General features: G+C 49.3%; 1 protein-coding gene across 4 annotated transcripts; it reads left to right on the forward strand.

Annotated features, from left to right (window-relative positions):
• Window positions 1-103: 103 nt before the first annotated feature.
• GINS4 (GINS complex subunit 4) lies at window positions 104-17,082 on the forward strand. 4 transcript variants are annotated; one of them, XM_078607498.1, is made up of 8 exons: window positions 104-190; window positions 578-684; window positions 10,028-10,114; window positions 10,414-10,527; window positions 10,855-10,952; window positions 12,912-13,000; window positions 14,736-14,826; window positions 16,659-17,082. In XM_078607498.1, exons 2-8 carry the CDS (start codon window positions 580-582, stop codon window positions 16,753-16,755), a joined length of 681 nt encoding a protein of 226 aa, XP_078463624.1. In that variant the 5' UTR covers window positions 104-190; window positions 578-579; the 3' UTR covers window positions 16,756-17,082. The 4 variants fall into 4 exon arrangements, 2 of the variants coding, with proteins under 2 accessions (XP_078463624.1, XP_078463625.1); XM_078607499.1 differs by having other exon boundaries at window positions 578-666; XR_013587494.1 differs by having other exon boundaries at window positions 139-684; window positions 14,324-14,826.
• Window positions 17,083-17,656: the final 574 nt, after the last annotated feature.

Genomic DNA, 17,656 nt, shown 5'->3' on the forward strand with positions numbered 1-17,656 from the left:
ATTGGGTTATTGGATGAGCACGACTGAGCCAGGGTCACTGTGGGGTCAATGCCGACTCTGTGGCGATGCTCGTTGCGGGGCCCACTGGGTCGGGGCCCCGAACCGTGAATTGATGACAGCTTCCGGTGTCTGCTCGACGTTTCCCGCCAAATTTAGAGTCGCAGAGCGGTGGGGAGAGAGTGAGCAGCGGGTAACCTCGCAACTTACCACGTCACCTCACCACTCACTACATCAACACGTCACCTCACCACTCACAACTACATCACCTCTCTACGTCACCTCACCACTTACTACATCACCTCACCACTCACATCACCTCACAACTACATTACCTCACCACTCACTACTACATTACCTCACCACTCACTACATCACCTCGCCACTCACTACATCACCTCACCACTCACTACGACATCACCTCACCACTCACTACATCACCTCACCACTCACTATATCACCTCACCGCTCACTATATCACCTCGCCACTCACTACATCACCACGTCACCTCGCCATTCACTACATCACCTCATCACCACTAACGGAGAGATAGGGTAAGGGGTGAGGCGCTATCCCCAGGCATGGAGGAGCTGCACGAGTTGGAGGGGACGACGAGCGGTGAGGAGGAGGAGGGTGAGGAGGGTGAGGAGGTGACGCCGGCAGAGCTGGTGAGCAGACTGCGCGAGGTGAGGCCAGGGGCTGGAGAGTGAAGGGTGGTGGGGGTTGGTATGTTGATGTAGAGATGTGTGGTGTTGATGTAGTGTGTGTGGTGTTGATGTATTGGTGTGTGTGGTGTTGATGTAGTGGTGTGTGTGGTGTTGATGTAGTGGTGTGTGTGGTATTGATTTAGTGGTGTGTGTGGTGTTGATGTAGTGGTGTGTGTGGGGTGTTGGTGTAGTGGTGTGTGTGTGGTGTTGATGTAGTGGTGTGTGTGGTGTTGATGTAGTGGTGTGTGTGGTGTTGATGTAGTGGTGTGTGTGGTGTTGATGTAGTGTGTGTGGTGTTGATGTATTGGTGTGTGTGGTGTTGATGTAGTGGTGTGTGTGGTGTTGATGTAGTGGTGTGTGTGGTGTTGATTTAGTGGTGTGTGTGTGGTGTTTATGTAGTGGTGTGTGTGGTGTTGATGTAGTGGTGTGTGTGGTGTTGATTTAGTGGTGTGTGTGTGGTGTTTATGTAGTGGTGTGTGTGTGGTGTTGATGTAGTGGTGTGTTGATGTAGTGGTGTGTGTGTGGTGTTGATGTAGTGGTGTGTGTGTGGTGTTGATGTAGTGGTGTGTGTGGTGTTCATGTAGTGGTGTGTGTGGTGTTGATGTAGTGGTGTGTGTGGTGTTCATGTAGTGGTGTGTGTGGTGTTGATGTAGTGGTGTGTGGTGTTGATGTAGTGGTGTGTGGTGTTGATGTAGTGGTGTGTGTGTGGTGTTGGTGTAGTGGTGTGTGTGTGTGGTGTTGATGTAGTGGGGTGTGTGGTGTTGATGTAGTGGTGTGTGTGGGGTGTTGGTGTAGTGGTGTGTGTGGGGTGTTGGTGTAGTGGTGTGTGTGTGGTGTTGATGTAGTGGTGTGTGTGGTGTTGATGTAGTGGTGTGTGTGGTGTTGATGTAGTGGTGTGTGTGGTGTTGATGTAGTGGTGTGTGTGTGGTGTGTTGATGTAGTGGTGTGTGTGGTATGTTGATGTGGTGGTGTGTGTGTGTGTGGTGTGTTGATGTAGTGGTGTTTGTGGTATGTTGATGTAGTGGTGTGTGTGTGGTATGTTGATGTGGTGGTGTGTGTGGTGTTGATGTAGTGGTGTGTGTGTGGTGTGTTGATGTAGTGGTGTGTGTGGTATGTTGATGTGGTGGTGTGTGTGTGTGTGGTGTGTTGATGTAGTGGTGTTTGTGGTGTGTTGATGTAGTGGTGTGTGTGTGGTGTGTTGATGTAGTGGTGTGTATGCGTGGTGTGTTGATGTAGTGGTGTGTGCGGTGTGTTGATGTGGTGGTGTGTGTGGTGATGATGTAGTGGTGTGTGTGCGTAGTGTGTTGATGTAGTGGTGTGTGCAGTGTGTTGATGTGGTGGTGTGTGTGGTGATGATGTAGTGGTGTGTGGGTGTTGGTGTAGTGGTGAGTGTGGTGTTGGTGTAGTGGTTTGTGTGTGGTGTTGGTGTAGTGGTTTGTGTGTGGTGTTGATGTAGTGGTGTGTGTGGTGTTGATGTAGTGGTATGTGTGGTGTTGATGTAGTGGTGTGTGTGGTGTTGATGTAGTGGTGTGTGTGTGGTGTTTATGCAGTGGTGTGTGTGGTGTTGATGTAGTGGTGTGTGTGGTGTGTTGATGTAGTGGTGTGTGTGTGTGGTGTTGATGTAGTGGTGTGTGTGTGGTGTTGATGTAGTGGTGTGTGTGGTGTTGATGTAGTGGTGTGTGTGGTGTTGATGTAGTGGTGTGTGGTGTTGATGTAGTGGTGTGTGGTGTTGATGTAGTGGTGTGTGTGTGGTGTTGGTGTAGTGGTGTGTGTGTGGTGTTGGTGTAGTGGTGTGTGTGTGGTGTTGATGTAGTGGTGTGTGTGGTGTTGATGTAGTGGTGTGTGTGGGCTGTTGGTGTAGTGGTGTGTGTGTGGTGTTGATGTAGTGGTGTGTGTGGTGTTGATGTAGTGGTGTGTGTGGTGTTGATGTCGTGGTGTGTGTGGTGTTGATGTAGTGGTGTGTGTGTGGTGTGTTGATGTAGTGGTGTGTGTGGTATGTTGCTGTGGTGGTGTGTGTGTGTGTGTGGTGTGTTGATGTAGTGGTGTGTGCGTTGTGTTGATGTGGTGGTGTGTGTGGTGATGATGTAGTGGTGTGTGTGCGTGGTGTGTTGATGTAGTGGTGTGTGCGGTGTGTTGATGTGGTGGTGTGTGTGGTGATGATGTAGTGGTGTGTGGGTGTTGGTGTAGTGGTTTGTGTGTGGTGTTGGTGTAGTGGTTTGTGTGTGGTGTTGATGTAGTGGTGTGTGTGTGGTGTTGATGTAGTGGTGTGTGTGTGGTGTTGATGTAGTGGTGTGTGTGTGGTGTTGATGTAGTGGTGTGTGTGGTGTTGATGTAGTGGTGTATGGTGTGTTGATGTAGTGGTATGTGTGGTGTTGATGTAGTGGTGTGTGTGTGGTGTTGATGTAGTGGGGTGTGTATGGTGTTGATGTAGTGGTGTGTGTGGTGTTGATGTAGTGGTGTGCGTGGTGTTGATGTAGTGGTTTGTGTGGTGTTGATGTAGTGGTGTGTGTGTGGTGTTGATGTAGTGGTGTGTGTGTGTGGTGTTGATGTAGTGGTGTGTGTGTGTGTGGTGTTGATGTAGTGGTGTGTGTGTGGTGTTGATGTAGTGGTGTGTGTGGTGTTGATGTAGTGGTGTGTGTGTGGTGTTGATGTAGTGGTATGTGTGGTGTTGATGTGGTGTGTGTATGGTGTTGATGTAGTGGTGTATGTGGTGTTGATGTAGTGGTGTGTGTGTGGTGTTGATGTAGTGGTGTGTGTGGTGTTGATGTAGTGGTGTGTGTGGTGTTGATGTAGTGGTGTATGGTGTGTTGATGTAGTGGTATGTGTGGTGTTGATGTAGTGGTGTGTGTGTGGTGTTGATGTAGTGGGGTGTGTATGGTGTTGATGTAGTGGTGTGTGTGGTGTTGATGTAGTGGAGTGTGTGGTGTTGATGTAGTGTTGTGTGTGGTGTTGATGTAGTGGTGTGGTGTTGATGTAGTGGTTTGTGTGTGGTGTTGATGTAGTGGTGTGCGTGGTGTTGATGTAGTGGTTTGTGTGGTGTTGATGTAGTGGTGTGTGTGTGTGGTGTTGATGTAGTGGTGTGTGTGTGTGTGGTGTTGATGTAGTGGTGTGTGTGTGGTGTTGATGTAGTGGAGTGTGTGGTGTTGATGTAGTGGTGTGTGTGTGGTGTTGATGTAGTGGTATGTGTGGTGTTGATGTGGTGTGTATATGGTGTTGATGTAGTGGTGTATGTGGTGTTGATGTAGTGGTGTGTGTGTGTGGTGTTGATGTAGTGGTGTGTGTGTGTGGTGTTGATGTAGTGGTGTGTGTGGTGTTGATGTAGTGGTGTGTGTGGTGTTGATGTAGTGGTGTGTGTGTGGTGTTGATGTAGTGGTGTGTGTGTGGTGTTGATGTAGTGGTTTGTGTTGTGTTGATGTAGTGGTGTGTGTGTGGTGTTGGTGTAATGGTCTGTGTGGTGTTGGTGTAGTGGTGTGCGTGTGGTGTTGGTGTAGTGGTGTGTGTGGTGTTGGTGTAGTGCTGTGTGTGGTGTTGGTGTAGTGCTGTGTGTGGTGTAGTGGTGGGTGTGTGTAGTGTTGGTGTAGTGGTGGGTGTGTGTAGTGGTGTGTGTGGTGTTGATGTAGAGGGGTGTGTGGTGTGTTGATGTAGTGGTGTGTGTGGGGTGTTGATGTAGTGGTGTGTGTGGTGTGTTGATGTAGTGGTGTGTGTGGTGTGTTGATGTAGTGGTGTGTGTTTGGTGTTGATGTAGTGGTGTGTGTGTGGTGTTGATGTAGTGGTGTGGTGTTGATGTAGTGGTTTGTGTGTGGTGTTGATGTAGTGGTGTGCGTGGTGTTGATGTAGTGGTTTGTGTGGTGTTGATGTAGTGGTGTGTGTGTGTGGTGTTGATGTAGTGGTGTGTGTGTGTGTGGTGTTGATGTAGTGGTGTGTGTGTGGTGTTGATGTAGTGGTGTGTGTGGTGTTGATGTAGTGGTGTGTGTGTGGTGTTGATGTAGTGGTATGTGTGGTGTTGATGTGGTGTGTATATGGTGTTGATGTAGTGGTGTATGTGGTGTTGATGTAGTGGTGTGTGTGTGTGGTGTTGATGTAGTGGTGTGTGTGGTGTTGATGTAGTGGTGTGTGTGGTGTTGATGTAGTGGTGTGTGTGTGGTGTTGATGTAGTGGTGTGTGTGTGGTGTTGATGTAGTGGTTTGTGTTGTGTTGATGTAGTGGTGTGTGTGTGGTGTTGGTGTAATGGTCTGTGTGGTGTTGGTGTAGTGGTGTGCGTGTGGTGTTGGTGTAGTGGTGTGTGTGGTGTTGGTGTAGTGCTGTGTGTGGTGTTGGTGTAGTGCTGTGTGTGGTGTAGTGGTGGGTGTGTGTAGTGTTGGTGTAGTGGTGGGTGTGTGTAGTGGTGTGTGTGGTGTTGATGTAGAGGGGTGTGTGGTGTGTTGATGTAGTGGTGTGTGTGGGGTGTTGATGTAGTGGTGTGTGTGGTGTGTTGATGTAGTGGTGTGTGTGGTGTGTTGATGTAGTGGTGTGTGTTTGGTGTTGATGTAGTGGTGTGTGTGTGGTGTTGATGTAGTGGTGTGTGTGTGGTGTTGATGTAGTGGTGTGTGTGGTGTTGATGTAGTGGTGTTTGTGTGGTGTTAATGTAGTGGTGTGTGGTGTTGATGTAGTGGTGTGTGTGTGGTGTTGATGTAGTGGTGTGCGTGGTGTTGATGTAGTGGTGTGTGTGGTGTTGATGTAGTGCTGTGTGTGGGGTGTTGATGTAGTGGTGTGTGTGGTGTTGATGTAGTGGTGTGTGTGTGTGGTGTTGATGTAGTGGTGTGTGTGGTGTTGATGTAGTGGTGTGTGTGTGGTGTTGATGTAGTGGTGTGTGTGGTGTTGATGTCGTGAGTGTGTGTGGTGTTGATGTAGTGGTGCGTGGGGTGTGTGTGGTGTTGATGTAGTGGTGTGTGTGGTGTTGATGTAGTGGTGTGTGTGTGGTGTTGATGTAGTGGTGTGTGTGTGGTGTTGGTGTAGTGGTGTGTGTTGTGTTGATGTAGTGGTGTGTGTGTGGTGTTGATGTAGTGGTTTGTGTCGTGTTGATGTAGTGGTGTGTGTCGTGTTGATGTAGTGGTGTGTGTGTGGTGTTGATGTAGTGGTGTGTGTGGTGTTGATGTAGTGGTGTGTGTGGTGTTGGTGTAGTGGTGTGTGTGGGGTGTTGGTGTAGTGGTGTGTGTGGTGTTGATGTCGTGAGTGTGTATGGTGTTGATGTAGTGGTGCGTGGGGTGTGTGTGGTGTTGATGTAGTGGTGCGTGGGGTGTGTGTGGTGTTGATGTAGTGGTGTGTGTGGTGTTGATGTAGTGGTGTGTGTGTGGTGTTGATGTTGTGGTGTGTGTGTGGTGTTGGTGTAGTGGTGTGTGTGTGGTGTTGATGTAGTGGTGTGTGTGGGGTGTTGGTGTCTTGGTGTGTGTTGTGTTGATGTAGTGGTGTGTGTGTGGTGTTGATGTAGTGGTTTGTGTCGTGTTGATGTAGTGGTGTGTGTGTGTGGTGTTGATGTAGTGGTGTGTGTGGTGTTGGTGTAGTGGTGTGTGTGGGGTGTTGGTGTAGTGGTGTGTGTGGGGTGTTGGTGTAGTGGTGTGTGTGTGGTGTTGATGTAGTGGTTTGTGGGGTGTTGGTGTAGTGGTGTGTATGTGGTGTTGATGTAGTGGTGTGTGTGGTGTTGATGTAGTGGTGTGTATGTGGTGTTGAAGTAGTGATGTGTGTGTGGTGTTGATGTAGTGGTGTGTGTGGTGTTGATGTAGTGGTGTGTGTGTGTTGATGTAGTGGTGTGTGTGTGGTGTTGATGTAGTGGTGTGTGTGTGGTGTTGATGTAGTGGTGTGTGGTGTTGTTGTAGTGGTGTGTGGTGTTGATGTAGTGGTGTGTGTGTGGTGTTGATGTAGTGGTGTGTGTGGTGTTGATGTAGTGGTGTGTGTGGTGTTGATGTAGTGGTGTGTGTGTGGTGTTGATGTAGTGGTATGTGTGGTGTTGATGTGGTGTGTGTATGGTGTTGATGTAGTGGTGCATGTGGTGTTGATGTAGTGGTGTGTGTGGTGTTGATGTAGTGGTGTGTGTGGTGTTGATGTAGTGGTGTGTGTGTGGTGTTGATGTAGTGGTGTGTGTGTGGTGTTGATGTAGTGGTGTGTGTTGTGTTGATGTAGTGGTGTGTGTGTGGTGTTGGTGTAATGGTCTGTGTGGTGTTGGTGTAGTGGTGTGCGTGTGGTGTTGGTGTAGTGGTGTGTGTGGTGTTGGTGTAGTGCTGTGTGTGGTGTTGGTGTAGTGCTGTGTGTGGTGTAGTGGTGGGTGTGTGTAGTGTTGGTGTAGTGGTTGGGTGTGTGTAGTGGTGTGTGTGGTGTTGATGTAGAGGGGTATGTGGTGTGTTGATGTAGTGGTGTGTGTGGTGTGTTGATGTAGTGGTGTGTGTGGTGTGTTGATGTAGTGGTGTGTGTGGTGTGTTGATGTAGTGGTGTGTGTTTGGTGTTGATGTAGTGGTGTGTGTGTGGTGTTGATGTAGTGGTGTGTGTGGTGTTGATGTAGTGGTGTTTGTGTGGTGTTGATGTAGTGGTGTGTGGTGTTGATGTAGTGGTGTGTGTGTGGTGTTGATGTAGTGGTGTGCGTGGTGTTGATGTAGTAGTGTGTGTGGTGTTGATGTAGTGCTGTGTGTGGGGTGTTGATGTAGTGGTGTGTGTGGTGTTGATGTAGTGGTGTGTGTGTGTGGTGTTGGTGTAGTGGTGTGTGTGTGGTGTTGATGTAGTGGTGTGTGTGGTGTCGATGTAGTGGTGTTTGTGTGGTGTTGATGTAGTGGTGTGTGTGGTGTTGATGTCGTGAGTGTGTGTGGTGTTGATGTAGTGGTGCGTGGGGTGTGTGTGGTGTTGATGTAGTGGTGTGTGTGGTGTTGATGTAGTGGTGTGTGTGTGGTGTTGATGTAGTGGTTTGTGTCGTGTTGATGTAGTAGTGTGTGTGTCGTGTTGATGTAGTGGTGTGTGTGTGGTGTTGATGTAGTGGTGTGTGTGGTGTTGGTGTAGTGGTGTGTGTGGGGTGTTGGTGTAGTGGTGTGTGTGGTGTTGATGTCGTGAGTGTGTGTGGTGTTGATGTAGTGGTGCGTGGGGTGTGTGTGGTGTTGATGTAGTGGTGTGTGTGGTGTTGATGTAGTGGTGTGTGTGTGGTGTTGATGTTGTGGTGTGTGTGTGGTGTTGGTGTAGTGGTGTGTGTGTGGTGTTGATGTAGTGGTGTGTGTGGGGTGTTGGTGTCGTGGTGTGTGTTGTGTTGATGTAGTGGTGTGTGTGTGGTGTTGATGTAGTGGTTTGTGTCGTGTTGATGTAGTGGTGTGTGTGTGTGGTGTTGATGTAGTGGTGTGTGTGGTGTTGGTGTAGTGGTGTGTGTGGGGTGTTGGTGTAGTGGTGTGTGTGGGGTGTTGGTGTAGTGGTGTGTGTGTGGTGTTGATGTAGTGGTTTGTGGGGTGTTGGTGTAGTGGTGTGTGTGTGGTGTTGATGTAGTGGTGTGTGTGGTGTTGATGTAGTGGTGTGTATGTGGTGTTGAAGTAGTGATGTGTGTGTGGTGTTGATGTAGTGGTGTGTGTGGTGTTGATGTAGTGGTGTGTGCGTGGTGTTGATGTAGTGGGGTGTGTGGTGTTGATGTAGTGCTGTGTGTGGGGTGTTGGTGTAGTGGTGTGTGTGGTGTTGATGTAGTGGTGTGTGTGGTGTTGATGTAGTGGTGTGTGTGTGGTGTTGGTGTAGTGGTGTGTGTGTGGTGTTGGTGTAGTGGTGTGTGTGTGGTGTTGATGTAGTGGTGTTTGTGGTGTTGATGTAGTGGTGTGTGTGGTGTTGATGTCGTGGGTGTGTGTGGTGTTGATGTAGTCGTGTGTTTGGTGTGTGTGGTGTTGATGTAGTGGTGTGTGTGTGGTGTTGGTGTAGTGGTGTGTGTGGTGTTGATGTAGTGGTGTAGTGGTGTGTGTTGTGTTGATGTAGTGGTGTGTGTGTGGTGTTGATGTAGTGGTTTGTGGCGTGTTGATGTAGTGCCGTGTGTGTGGTGTTGATGTAGTGGTGTGTGTGGGGTTGGTGTAGTGGTATGTGTGGGGTTGGTGTAGTGGTGTGTGTGGTGTTGGTGTAGTGGTGTGTGTGGTGTTGGTGTAGTGGTGTGTGTGGGATGTTGGTGTAGTGGTGTGTGTGTGGTGTTGATGTAGTAGTGTGTGTGGTGTTGGTGTAGTGGTGTGTGTTGTGTTGATGTAGTGGTGTGTGGTGTTGATGTAATGGTTTGTGTCGTGTTGATGTAGTGGTGTGTGTGTGGTGTTGATTTAGTGGTGTGTGTGTGTTGGTGTAGTGGTATGTGTGGTGTTGGTGTAGTGGTGTGTGTGGGGTGTTGGTGTAGTGGTGTGTGTGTGGTGTTGGTGTAGTGGTGTGTGTGGTGTTGGTGTAGTGGTGTGTGTGGGGTGTTGGTGTAGTGGTGTGTGTGTGGTGTTGATGTAGTGGTGTGTGTGTGGTGTTGGTGTAGTGGTGTGTGTGGGGTGTTGGTGTAGTGGTGTGTGTGTGGTGTTGATGTAGTGGTGTGTGTGGTGTTGATGTAGTGGTGTGTGTGGTGTTGATGTAGTGGTGTGTATGTGGTGTTGAAGTAGTGGTGTGTGTGTGGTGTTGATGTAGTGGTGTGTGTGGTGTTGATGTAGTGGTGTGTGTGTGTGTGTTGATGTAGTGGTGTGTGTGTGTGTTGATGTAGTGGTGTGTGTGTCTGTGTTGATGTAGTGGTGTGTGTGTGGTGTTGATGTAGTGGTGTGTGTGTGGCGTGTGGTGTTGATGTAGTGGTGTGTGTGTGTTGATGTAGTGGTGTGTGTGTGTGGTGTTGATGTAGTGGTGTGTGTGGTGTTGATGTAGTGGTGTGTGTGGGGTGTTGGAGTCGTGGTGTGTTGATGTAGTGGTGTGTGTGGTGTGTTGGTGTAGTGGTGTGTAGTGTGTTGATATAGTGTTACAGTAGTAGGGTGTGTGTAAAGCGTGTTGGTGTAGTGGTGTGTGTGTTGTGTGGGGGGTTGTAGTGTAGCGTTAGCGCGCTGCACTTATAACCCTAGTTTTATTCCTGCTCACGGCCAATACCAGTGGCGATTATCTGAACCGGTCTTGGGCCTCCCCTGGGTCGATTCAGCCTCAAATGAGTACCTAGTGTGGCGTGTAAACATCACCACTGGGGAGACAAAGGCAGCCGGGCGTGGTGTTGACCACCCATCTCCTCATGTGCCGTGCCAGCATTCATAGGTGCTTGCGAACAGCACTTGCCCCAACAGTCTGTGCAGGCTATACGGGGGATCTTTGTCTTTGTATGGTGTGTGTATGGTGTGTGCAGGCGTGGCTTAATGAGAAGCTTTGCCCGGATTTACTGCCTCAGCACTCGGAGCTCACAGAGTGTGTGGTGGAGCAGCTCACGCATATGGTGGGGCCTGCACACATCCCTAACTCACCCAGCTTACTCACTCCCTCTCAATCAACCCCTCTCACTCACCCCTCTCACACACCTTGCTCATTCAAACCCTTCACACACACCCCTCACTCGCCCCTCTCACCCCTCTCACACCCCTTGCTCACTCACATTCTTCACTAGCCCCTCTCACCCCTCTCATCATTTACACCCCTCTCTTAAACTCCTCATGCTCCTCACCCGCACCCCTCACAAACCAATCACTGACCCCTCTCACTCGCCCCCCACTCACACCCCTCGGTGTGTGTGAGTAGGAGGGCAACCTACGGAGGGTTCAGCGTGCGGATGTGAAGTCGTCTCTCCACCGCATGGAGCTCGAGAGAATCCGCTTCATGCTGAGCTCATACCTGCGCACGCGCCTCAACAAAGTGAGCGTGTGGCACACCACCATGATGCACACCACACCACCACGCAGCATGTGTATGCTGTGGCATCAACCTCTGGCCCTGCTGACATGGATCTGGTGTAGGGTGGGGAGTTTGTGGTGTGTATGGTGTAGTGAGTGTGATGTGTGGTGTGTATGGGGTTGTGTGTGGTATAGTGTGTGTGTATATAGTGTGTATGTTGTGTTGGTGTTGTGTGTGTATGTCAATGTATTGATGTGTATAGTAGTTATGTGTGTGATGGGGTTGTGTGGCATTGATGTATGTGGTGTAGATGGTGTGAGTGGTGTGTCCACGGTGTGTGCGGTGTAGATCGAGCGCTTCTACACACACGTGCTGGAGAGGGAGAAGTCTCGCACCGAGGGGCAGCCCTCACTCCTGTCCCCCGAGGAGTTTGCCTTTGCCATCGAGTGAGATCCCTCACCTCATTACACCTCCTTCAGCAACACCTCACACATCATGAGCACATTACCTCATTGTCAACACACGCTTAAGCATAGACAAAAGACAGAGACAAAGATCCCCCATGTAGCCCAAATGGACTATCGGGGCAAGTGCTGTAAGCGAGCACCGATTGAAGGCTGGCACGGCACACAAATGGGTGGGTGGCCAGAACTGGGCCTGGCCATCTTAGTGTCCCTAATCACGATATTTACACACCTCACCAGGTACTAATTTGAGGCTGAGTCGACCAAGGGCAAGCCTAAGACCGGTTCAAATATTCACCACTCTTATTGACCATGAGCGAGGATTTAACTCGGTTTGCCGGGTTTGTAGCACAGTGCGCTCTACCACTCCCTGCACTCAATCAGCTCATGTCATCGCATACACCTTACACTACACCTCACACCACATCATCACCTTAACATTACCAGACCTCACATCACACCACTTCATCACCTTATCTCACACCTCATCATCACGTCTCTCACCTCGCACTATCTACGCCTCCTTAAAAGTCTCACACCATCTACATCTTCGCACATCTCACACCTCATCACCATAACCATAACCACTCATCATCAAACACTTCATCATCATCATCGTCACATCACCACACATCTCATAACCCATCACACCTCATAATCCAATCACATTTCCCACCATGCACTCCTATTGCCACAATTTCACACGCAAAACCACCGCATCACAATCACACATCACTCCTCGTCATCATCACATCATCCATACCTGTTACCCCATTACTTCACCGCATCACGCATCAGACCTCACTTTAACCAATCGATATGTCACCACCCTCCAACACACATACACAGATCCTCTGTGAAGTCATACAGACTGTGGGCTTTGTTCATCTGGGCTTTGGTGTGTGCATGTGTAATGGGCTACTTCTGCGACACGTCGTGTAGAGGGTACTTCTTCTTTTATTACTCACACTGGGCACAACACAGGCCAACACTTATTCTTCCTCACACTGAGTACAACACTCGATATTAACGTCTCCACTGGCTACACACAGCCGATCACTCGGCGTGGCCCTATTGCCCTCACTCGGCTACACCGCTGGCTGGCAGCGTGACGATGACGGCGATGGAAACCAAGACCCCACACACGAGGCCCGAGCCCCGGGTCCGCTCCCCCTTATATACCCCCAGGCGTGGCTAGGCCCCGCCTCCGGCCACGCCTTCTCGTGGAACCTTCCAGCAGGTTCCGGGAGTATCTCGGCTAGCCCCACCTGTTACCTTTGCCCCAGGTAGACCTCCTTCTCTGATTGGTTGGTACTTCACCGTGTCCTTACCCGTGATTCCCTTTCCGGCCAGCAGGTGTCGCCCTGTCATTACACATGTATACACGTGTTGAGTGTATACATCTGTCTTTGTGTTCAAACCTGTATATGTAAAAGTAACAGCTCTTTCCATATATGCCACATTTACTGAACTCTTTCAGTTGGTGGTTCTGAACGACAATGCGACCACACATCCAGTTCTTGTGAGCTGATGGTGTGGACATTGTTAAGATATGTTGTACGTGCAGTGCTGCACGCTATTGTGCTGCAAAATCTACGTGTGTATATGTGCACACATGTCTCTGTATTTGTACACGTGTGTGAGAAAAGGTGCAGTGGGGAGCGGTGGTCCAGCGGTTAGCGTATCGTGTTGTCACCCAGTGACCCAAGTTCGATTTCCACTCGCAGCCAACATCCGTGCCAACTGAACCGGTCCTGGGCCTTCCCGAGGTCAACTTGTCCTTAAACGAGCACCTAGTGCGATGTGTCAGCATAAACACCGGGAAGACAAAGGCAGCCGGGCATTGTGCTGACCACCCACCCTCTTGTGTGCCATGTTGGTAGCCCTTGCTGCGACAGCCTGTTAAAGCTAAAAGGGGGATCTTTGTGTTTGTGATTGAAGGTATGCTTCCAACATGGATAGATTCCTGAAGTCTGTGGCTCTGAGGCACATGCCACCCAACCTACAGGCCCTGGACCTCAGCAAAGCAGGTGAGTGTGCGAGAGAGGGGAGTGGTAGTGCATCGGTTAGCGCACTGCACGAAGAACCTGGCAACCCGAGGTCAATTCCTGCTCACGGCCAATACAAGTGACGATTATCTGAATCGGTTGTGGGCCTCCCCTAAGTTGAGTGTGATGTGTAATGGTCGCCACTGGGGGGAGACAGGCGGCTGGACGTGGTGTTGGCTACCCACCCCCTCGTGTGCCATGCCAGCCTTCATAGGTGCTTGCTAAAAACACTTTCCCCAACAGTCTGTTAAGGTTGTATGGGGTATATTTGTCTTTGGAGTGTAGTATGAGTGTGTGAGGGTATGGTTGGATTGTTGCTTGAGAGTGCAGGCTGTGTATGTTTGTGTGCTGTGTGTGTGTTTAGCGTCGTGTGTGAAATCGCAGGGTACATGTGTGTGTGTTGGTTTATGTCGGTTAGTGTCTTTACCCACATTGTGTGTGAGTGTGAGGTAGCTGGTGGGTGTGCGTGGTGTGTATAGTGTGGGTGTGTTCAGTGTTCTGTGTCTGATAGTATGTGTGTGTAGGTGTTGTGTATTTCTCTATTTATGGATATGTATGTGTCGCAGTAGTGTAGTGGTTAGCAAAGAGTTCCATTCCCACTCACATCCAACATCAGCGACGAGTGATATCAGAACTGATCCCGATTCACTCCTATGACATCTCAGCCTTAAAATGAGCACCTGTTGCAGTGTGCAAACTTCAGTTTTAGGGAGACAAAGGTCGCTGGGCATGGAGTGGACAACACCTCACCCTCGTACACCATGGTGGCCTTCATTGATGTTTTCTAGCAACACCTGCCCAGAACATTCTGTCTGGGCTACTTGGTGGATCTTTTTCTCTTTGTGTACGTGTTTATGTGTGTATGTGTGAATGTGTTTTGGTGGTGGCGCAGTGGATAGCATACTGCACTACGAACCCGTGCATCCGAGTTCGATTCCCGCTCCTGGCCAACACCAGAGACGATTATCTGAACCGGTCCTGGGTCTCCCCTAGGTCCACTCAGCCTTAAATGAGTACCTGGTGTGGTGTGTAAACATCGCCGCTGGGGAGACAAAGGCGACCGGGCATTGTACTGGCCACCCACTCCCTTGTGTGCCGTGCCGGCCTTCATAGGTGCTATTTGCTTACAACATGTTGCCCCGAGAGTCAACACATGGGCATGTTGCATAGTGGGGACCTCCACTGGCAACCTAAAAAACTTCAAAGACTCCAAAACAACCTCGCACGCGTCGTCATTGGCCACACTCATCCCTGACTCGACTCACTTGCCTGTCTCCGTGCCCTCAACTGGCTCCCCATCGCCAGCAGGGTCATATACAAGATCGCCTGCCTCTGCCACAACGCCTTCACATCCGCCTGCCCGCCGTACCTTTCTTCATTACTGACGACTTGCAGCTCGGCACACGGCAGATGCCTGCGCAGCGCGACTCACGACCTCCTCTTGATACCAAGATCCAGGATGGTCGTGTCTATGCGCCGCTTCTCGGTGGCAGCCCCAACAGTCTGGATCGCCGTCCCTCTGCACATTCCCAGCATCACCTCAATCGCCTCCTTCAAAAGACACTTAAAAACTCACCTCTATAACCACGCTTTCGAGCGACTCTGAACTTGGCTCCGCGCCTCTGAGTTGCGGCCATTACGTCCGCAAATTTGTGCGCGTTATGAATCGCATTATTATTAAACGGGGGATCTTTGTTTTTGTGGCGTGACCCCACAGTGCCCCGGCCGGACGTGGGCGCATTCGTGTTCCTGCGCGTGCGCGAGCGGCAGGAGAACGTCCTCGTGGAGGCCGAGTCCAGCGAGCAGAGGTGACGGAGCCACGGATTGCGGGAGCAGGAGATACACACTCAACACGTAGCACACGTAGCACACGTAGCACGTATCAAGTTGATGTCAGAATCTTTATTTAGATTGGAGGAGGAATCCGATGAGCTATCAAGCTCTTTTGCACAGATGTCCAGTCAGGGAGGGTCAGCAAGTTACGACTGCAAACAATACACAAACATGATAGGAGTGCAAAATAAAGAAAATGGTAAGCAGGTCACTAAATATAACGCGTAGGCTTTTGCGACCAATGTTATTTATAATACAAGTTTCGATTTAAAGCTTTCGTGACTGCAGGGATTCATCTTCTTGGTTCTTTCGGTAAAGTCACGTAGAAGGAAAATAATAAAATAATAAAAATAAACATAATAAGAGTCTGCCTTCTAGACAGACCTGTTCTCCACCTAAAGACGGCTGCTTGCGTTGTGGCCGAAACGTCGTGAGAATTATTTTATTATGTTTTATTTTTATTATTTTCCTTCTACGTGACTTTACCGAAAGAACCAAGAAGATAATACAAGTTATTTGGAGTTAAATCGATTAAATATAAATGTGTTCTTAACCCAACACCACCCGACACAGACAATCAGTAAGGTTTGTCACGTATTTATTTCTAGATTTGAAGCTTTCTTGACTGCAAGGATTCATATTCTTAGGTTTTTTCGGTAAAGTCACGTAGGTAAAACATCAAAATTAATAAAAATAAAATAAAAATCACGACGTTTCGGTGGCAACACAAGTCTCCGTCATCAGGTGGGACCGTCACAGCCAGATTAGCTGCATCAAGTGAGGCAATGATTCAAGATGTAATCCCTCCCGATACGTTCCATTCATTGGCTACCACATTCTGATGAGCTCCCCCCCCCTCTCCTCCCCCCTCAACTTGCTTTTAAGGAATTACATCTTGAATCATTGCCTCACTTGATGCAGCTAATCTGGCTGTGACGGTCCCACCTGATGACGGAGACTTGTGTTGCCTCCGAAACGTCGTGATTTTTATTTTATTTGTATTAATTTTGATGTTTTACCTACGTGACTTTACCGAAAAAACCTAAGAATATGTTTGTCACGTAGACAAAACGTGCTAATTAATTACGACTTCAGCACACCAGTCTCATTCATCAAGATGGTGCAAGGTCACCAAAAACAACAAGAAAATAGTCCCAGACCACATCAAGATAACACCACACAGCAGCAGTCGTCGTCCCGCAATAAAATGGCCACATTAACATTGAACTATGTTGTGTGACCGTGTGAGGAGTTGAGAAGTCAAGAGACCAGGGTAGTCTCACTTGCGAGAGTGACCCCGGGTCCCCAAAACGACAAGTAATAAAATATTGCACAAACATAAATAGCTGTTAAATAAGTAATGCTCTGGACATAAGTTGACTCGAGCGGATTACGTTTAGACTGATCACAGCACAATTACAATTTTACAGAAAGATTCAACAGATTTAGGCTGACCGTTGTACTAATATGTAAACAGAAGAGGATATACAAGTCGAATGCAATTGCAACACAAGACACTCAACGCTCAACACCGAGCTCAATATGGAGACACAGCCCAACATAAACTTAACCCCTAGGACAACTCAGCCTTAAATAAAAACCTGCTGTGGTATGTATGTTGAACTTCTTTTAAACCGTACGTAGCCAACCGCGTTAAACGTCAGGATTAGGGAGACAAAGGCGGCCGAGCTTGGGCCTGGCCACACCACCCCTTCATACGATGTGTTCTTGATAGGTACTCGCTAACAGCACGTTCGCCACCAGTTGATGTTGGCTGTGCGGGGGTTGGTTGTCTTCATGTGTGCAGGGAGTTTGTGGTGGACCTGGAGGAAGGCTCGCAGCACCTCATGCGCTACTCCACCGTGGCGCCACTGCTGCTCTCCTCTTCCATCCACCTCATCTAGCCCCCTGCCTCTTCCCTGTGTATTCCTTTCTCCCCATGTGGCCCTGTGCATCCCCGTGTCTTGTCGTGTAGCCCCGCATGGTCACGAGTATATTTGTGTATCCCCATCTCCCTCTGTATCCCTGTGTAGCCCCATGTCTCCCCATGGCTCCCCATGGCTCCCTGTGATTGTGGGGGGTGGTATGTGCTGTCACTTTCTAAATTCTTGAGCGATAATGGATGAGTGATGGAGGTGGTGTTCTACATTTCTTGCTCTCGTGTGTTTGTGCGAGTATTTCAAATTGGTTTGTGTGTTTTTAGTCTGATTAAAATAACAAAGCGATGAATATATCAGGTGTGGTGTGTTTTCTGTATTTGGTGTGGTGTGTGGGTGTTGTGGGAGCGGTAGTGGAGCGCTACAAACCTGGTGACCCGAGTTCGAATCCCATTCATGGCCAACACCAGTGATGATTATCTGAAACAGGACCTGGGCTTCCCCTAGGTCGGCTCAGCCTCAAATGTGTACCTGGTACGATGTGTAAGCATCGCTACTGGTGAGACAAAGGCGGTCGGGCATGGTGCTGGCCACCCACTCTTTCGTGTGCCGTGTCGGCCGTTTTCGGTGCTTTCTAACCGCACTTGCCCCAGCATTCTGTTAAGGCTATACGGGGGATCTATGTCGGATGTGTGCACGTAGTATGTATTGTGGTTTTGGTATGGTGTGTAGGCGTTGTGGATGCTGTGTTGTATCTATATACTGGACAGTAATACCTCTGTTATAAAGGAGCTTCGTTCCCAGAGGATCCGTTAACAAAGTCGGCCATAGAGTACCCATTCGCCCCCCCCCCCCCGTATTTTTACAATAAAATCGAAAAAAATCTTCAGAAATCATGCAAATCGATTTAAGAGAGTAAACTTTTCAA

Source organism: Lampetra planeri, chromosome 27, assembly GCF_965212315.1.
Source record: "Lampetra planeri chromosome 27, kcLamPlan1.2.h2, whole genome shotgun sequence".
Lineage (NCBI taxonomy): Eukaryota > Metazoa > Chordata > Hyperoartia > Petromyzontiformes > Petromyzontidae > Lampetra > Lampetra planeri.

What these genes read in the sequence shown, in the direction of transcription:
- GINS4 (XM_078607498.1), top strand. Translation starts at nt 580, where the DNA reads ATGGAGGAGCTGCACGAGTTGGAGGGGACGACGAGCGGTGAGGAGGAG. An exon ending in TGGAGCAGCTCACGCATATG is followed by an intron (nt 10,115 to 10,413) that starts GTGGGGCCTGCA and finishes GTGTGTGAGTAG; the next exon opens with GAGGGCAACCTACGGAGGGT. An exon ending in TGCGCACGCGCCTCAACAAA is followed by an intron (nt 10,528 to 10,854) that starts GTGAGCGTGTGG and finishes TGTGCGGTGTAG; the next exon opens with ATCGAGCGCTTCTACACACA.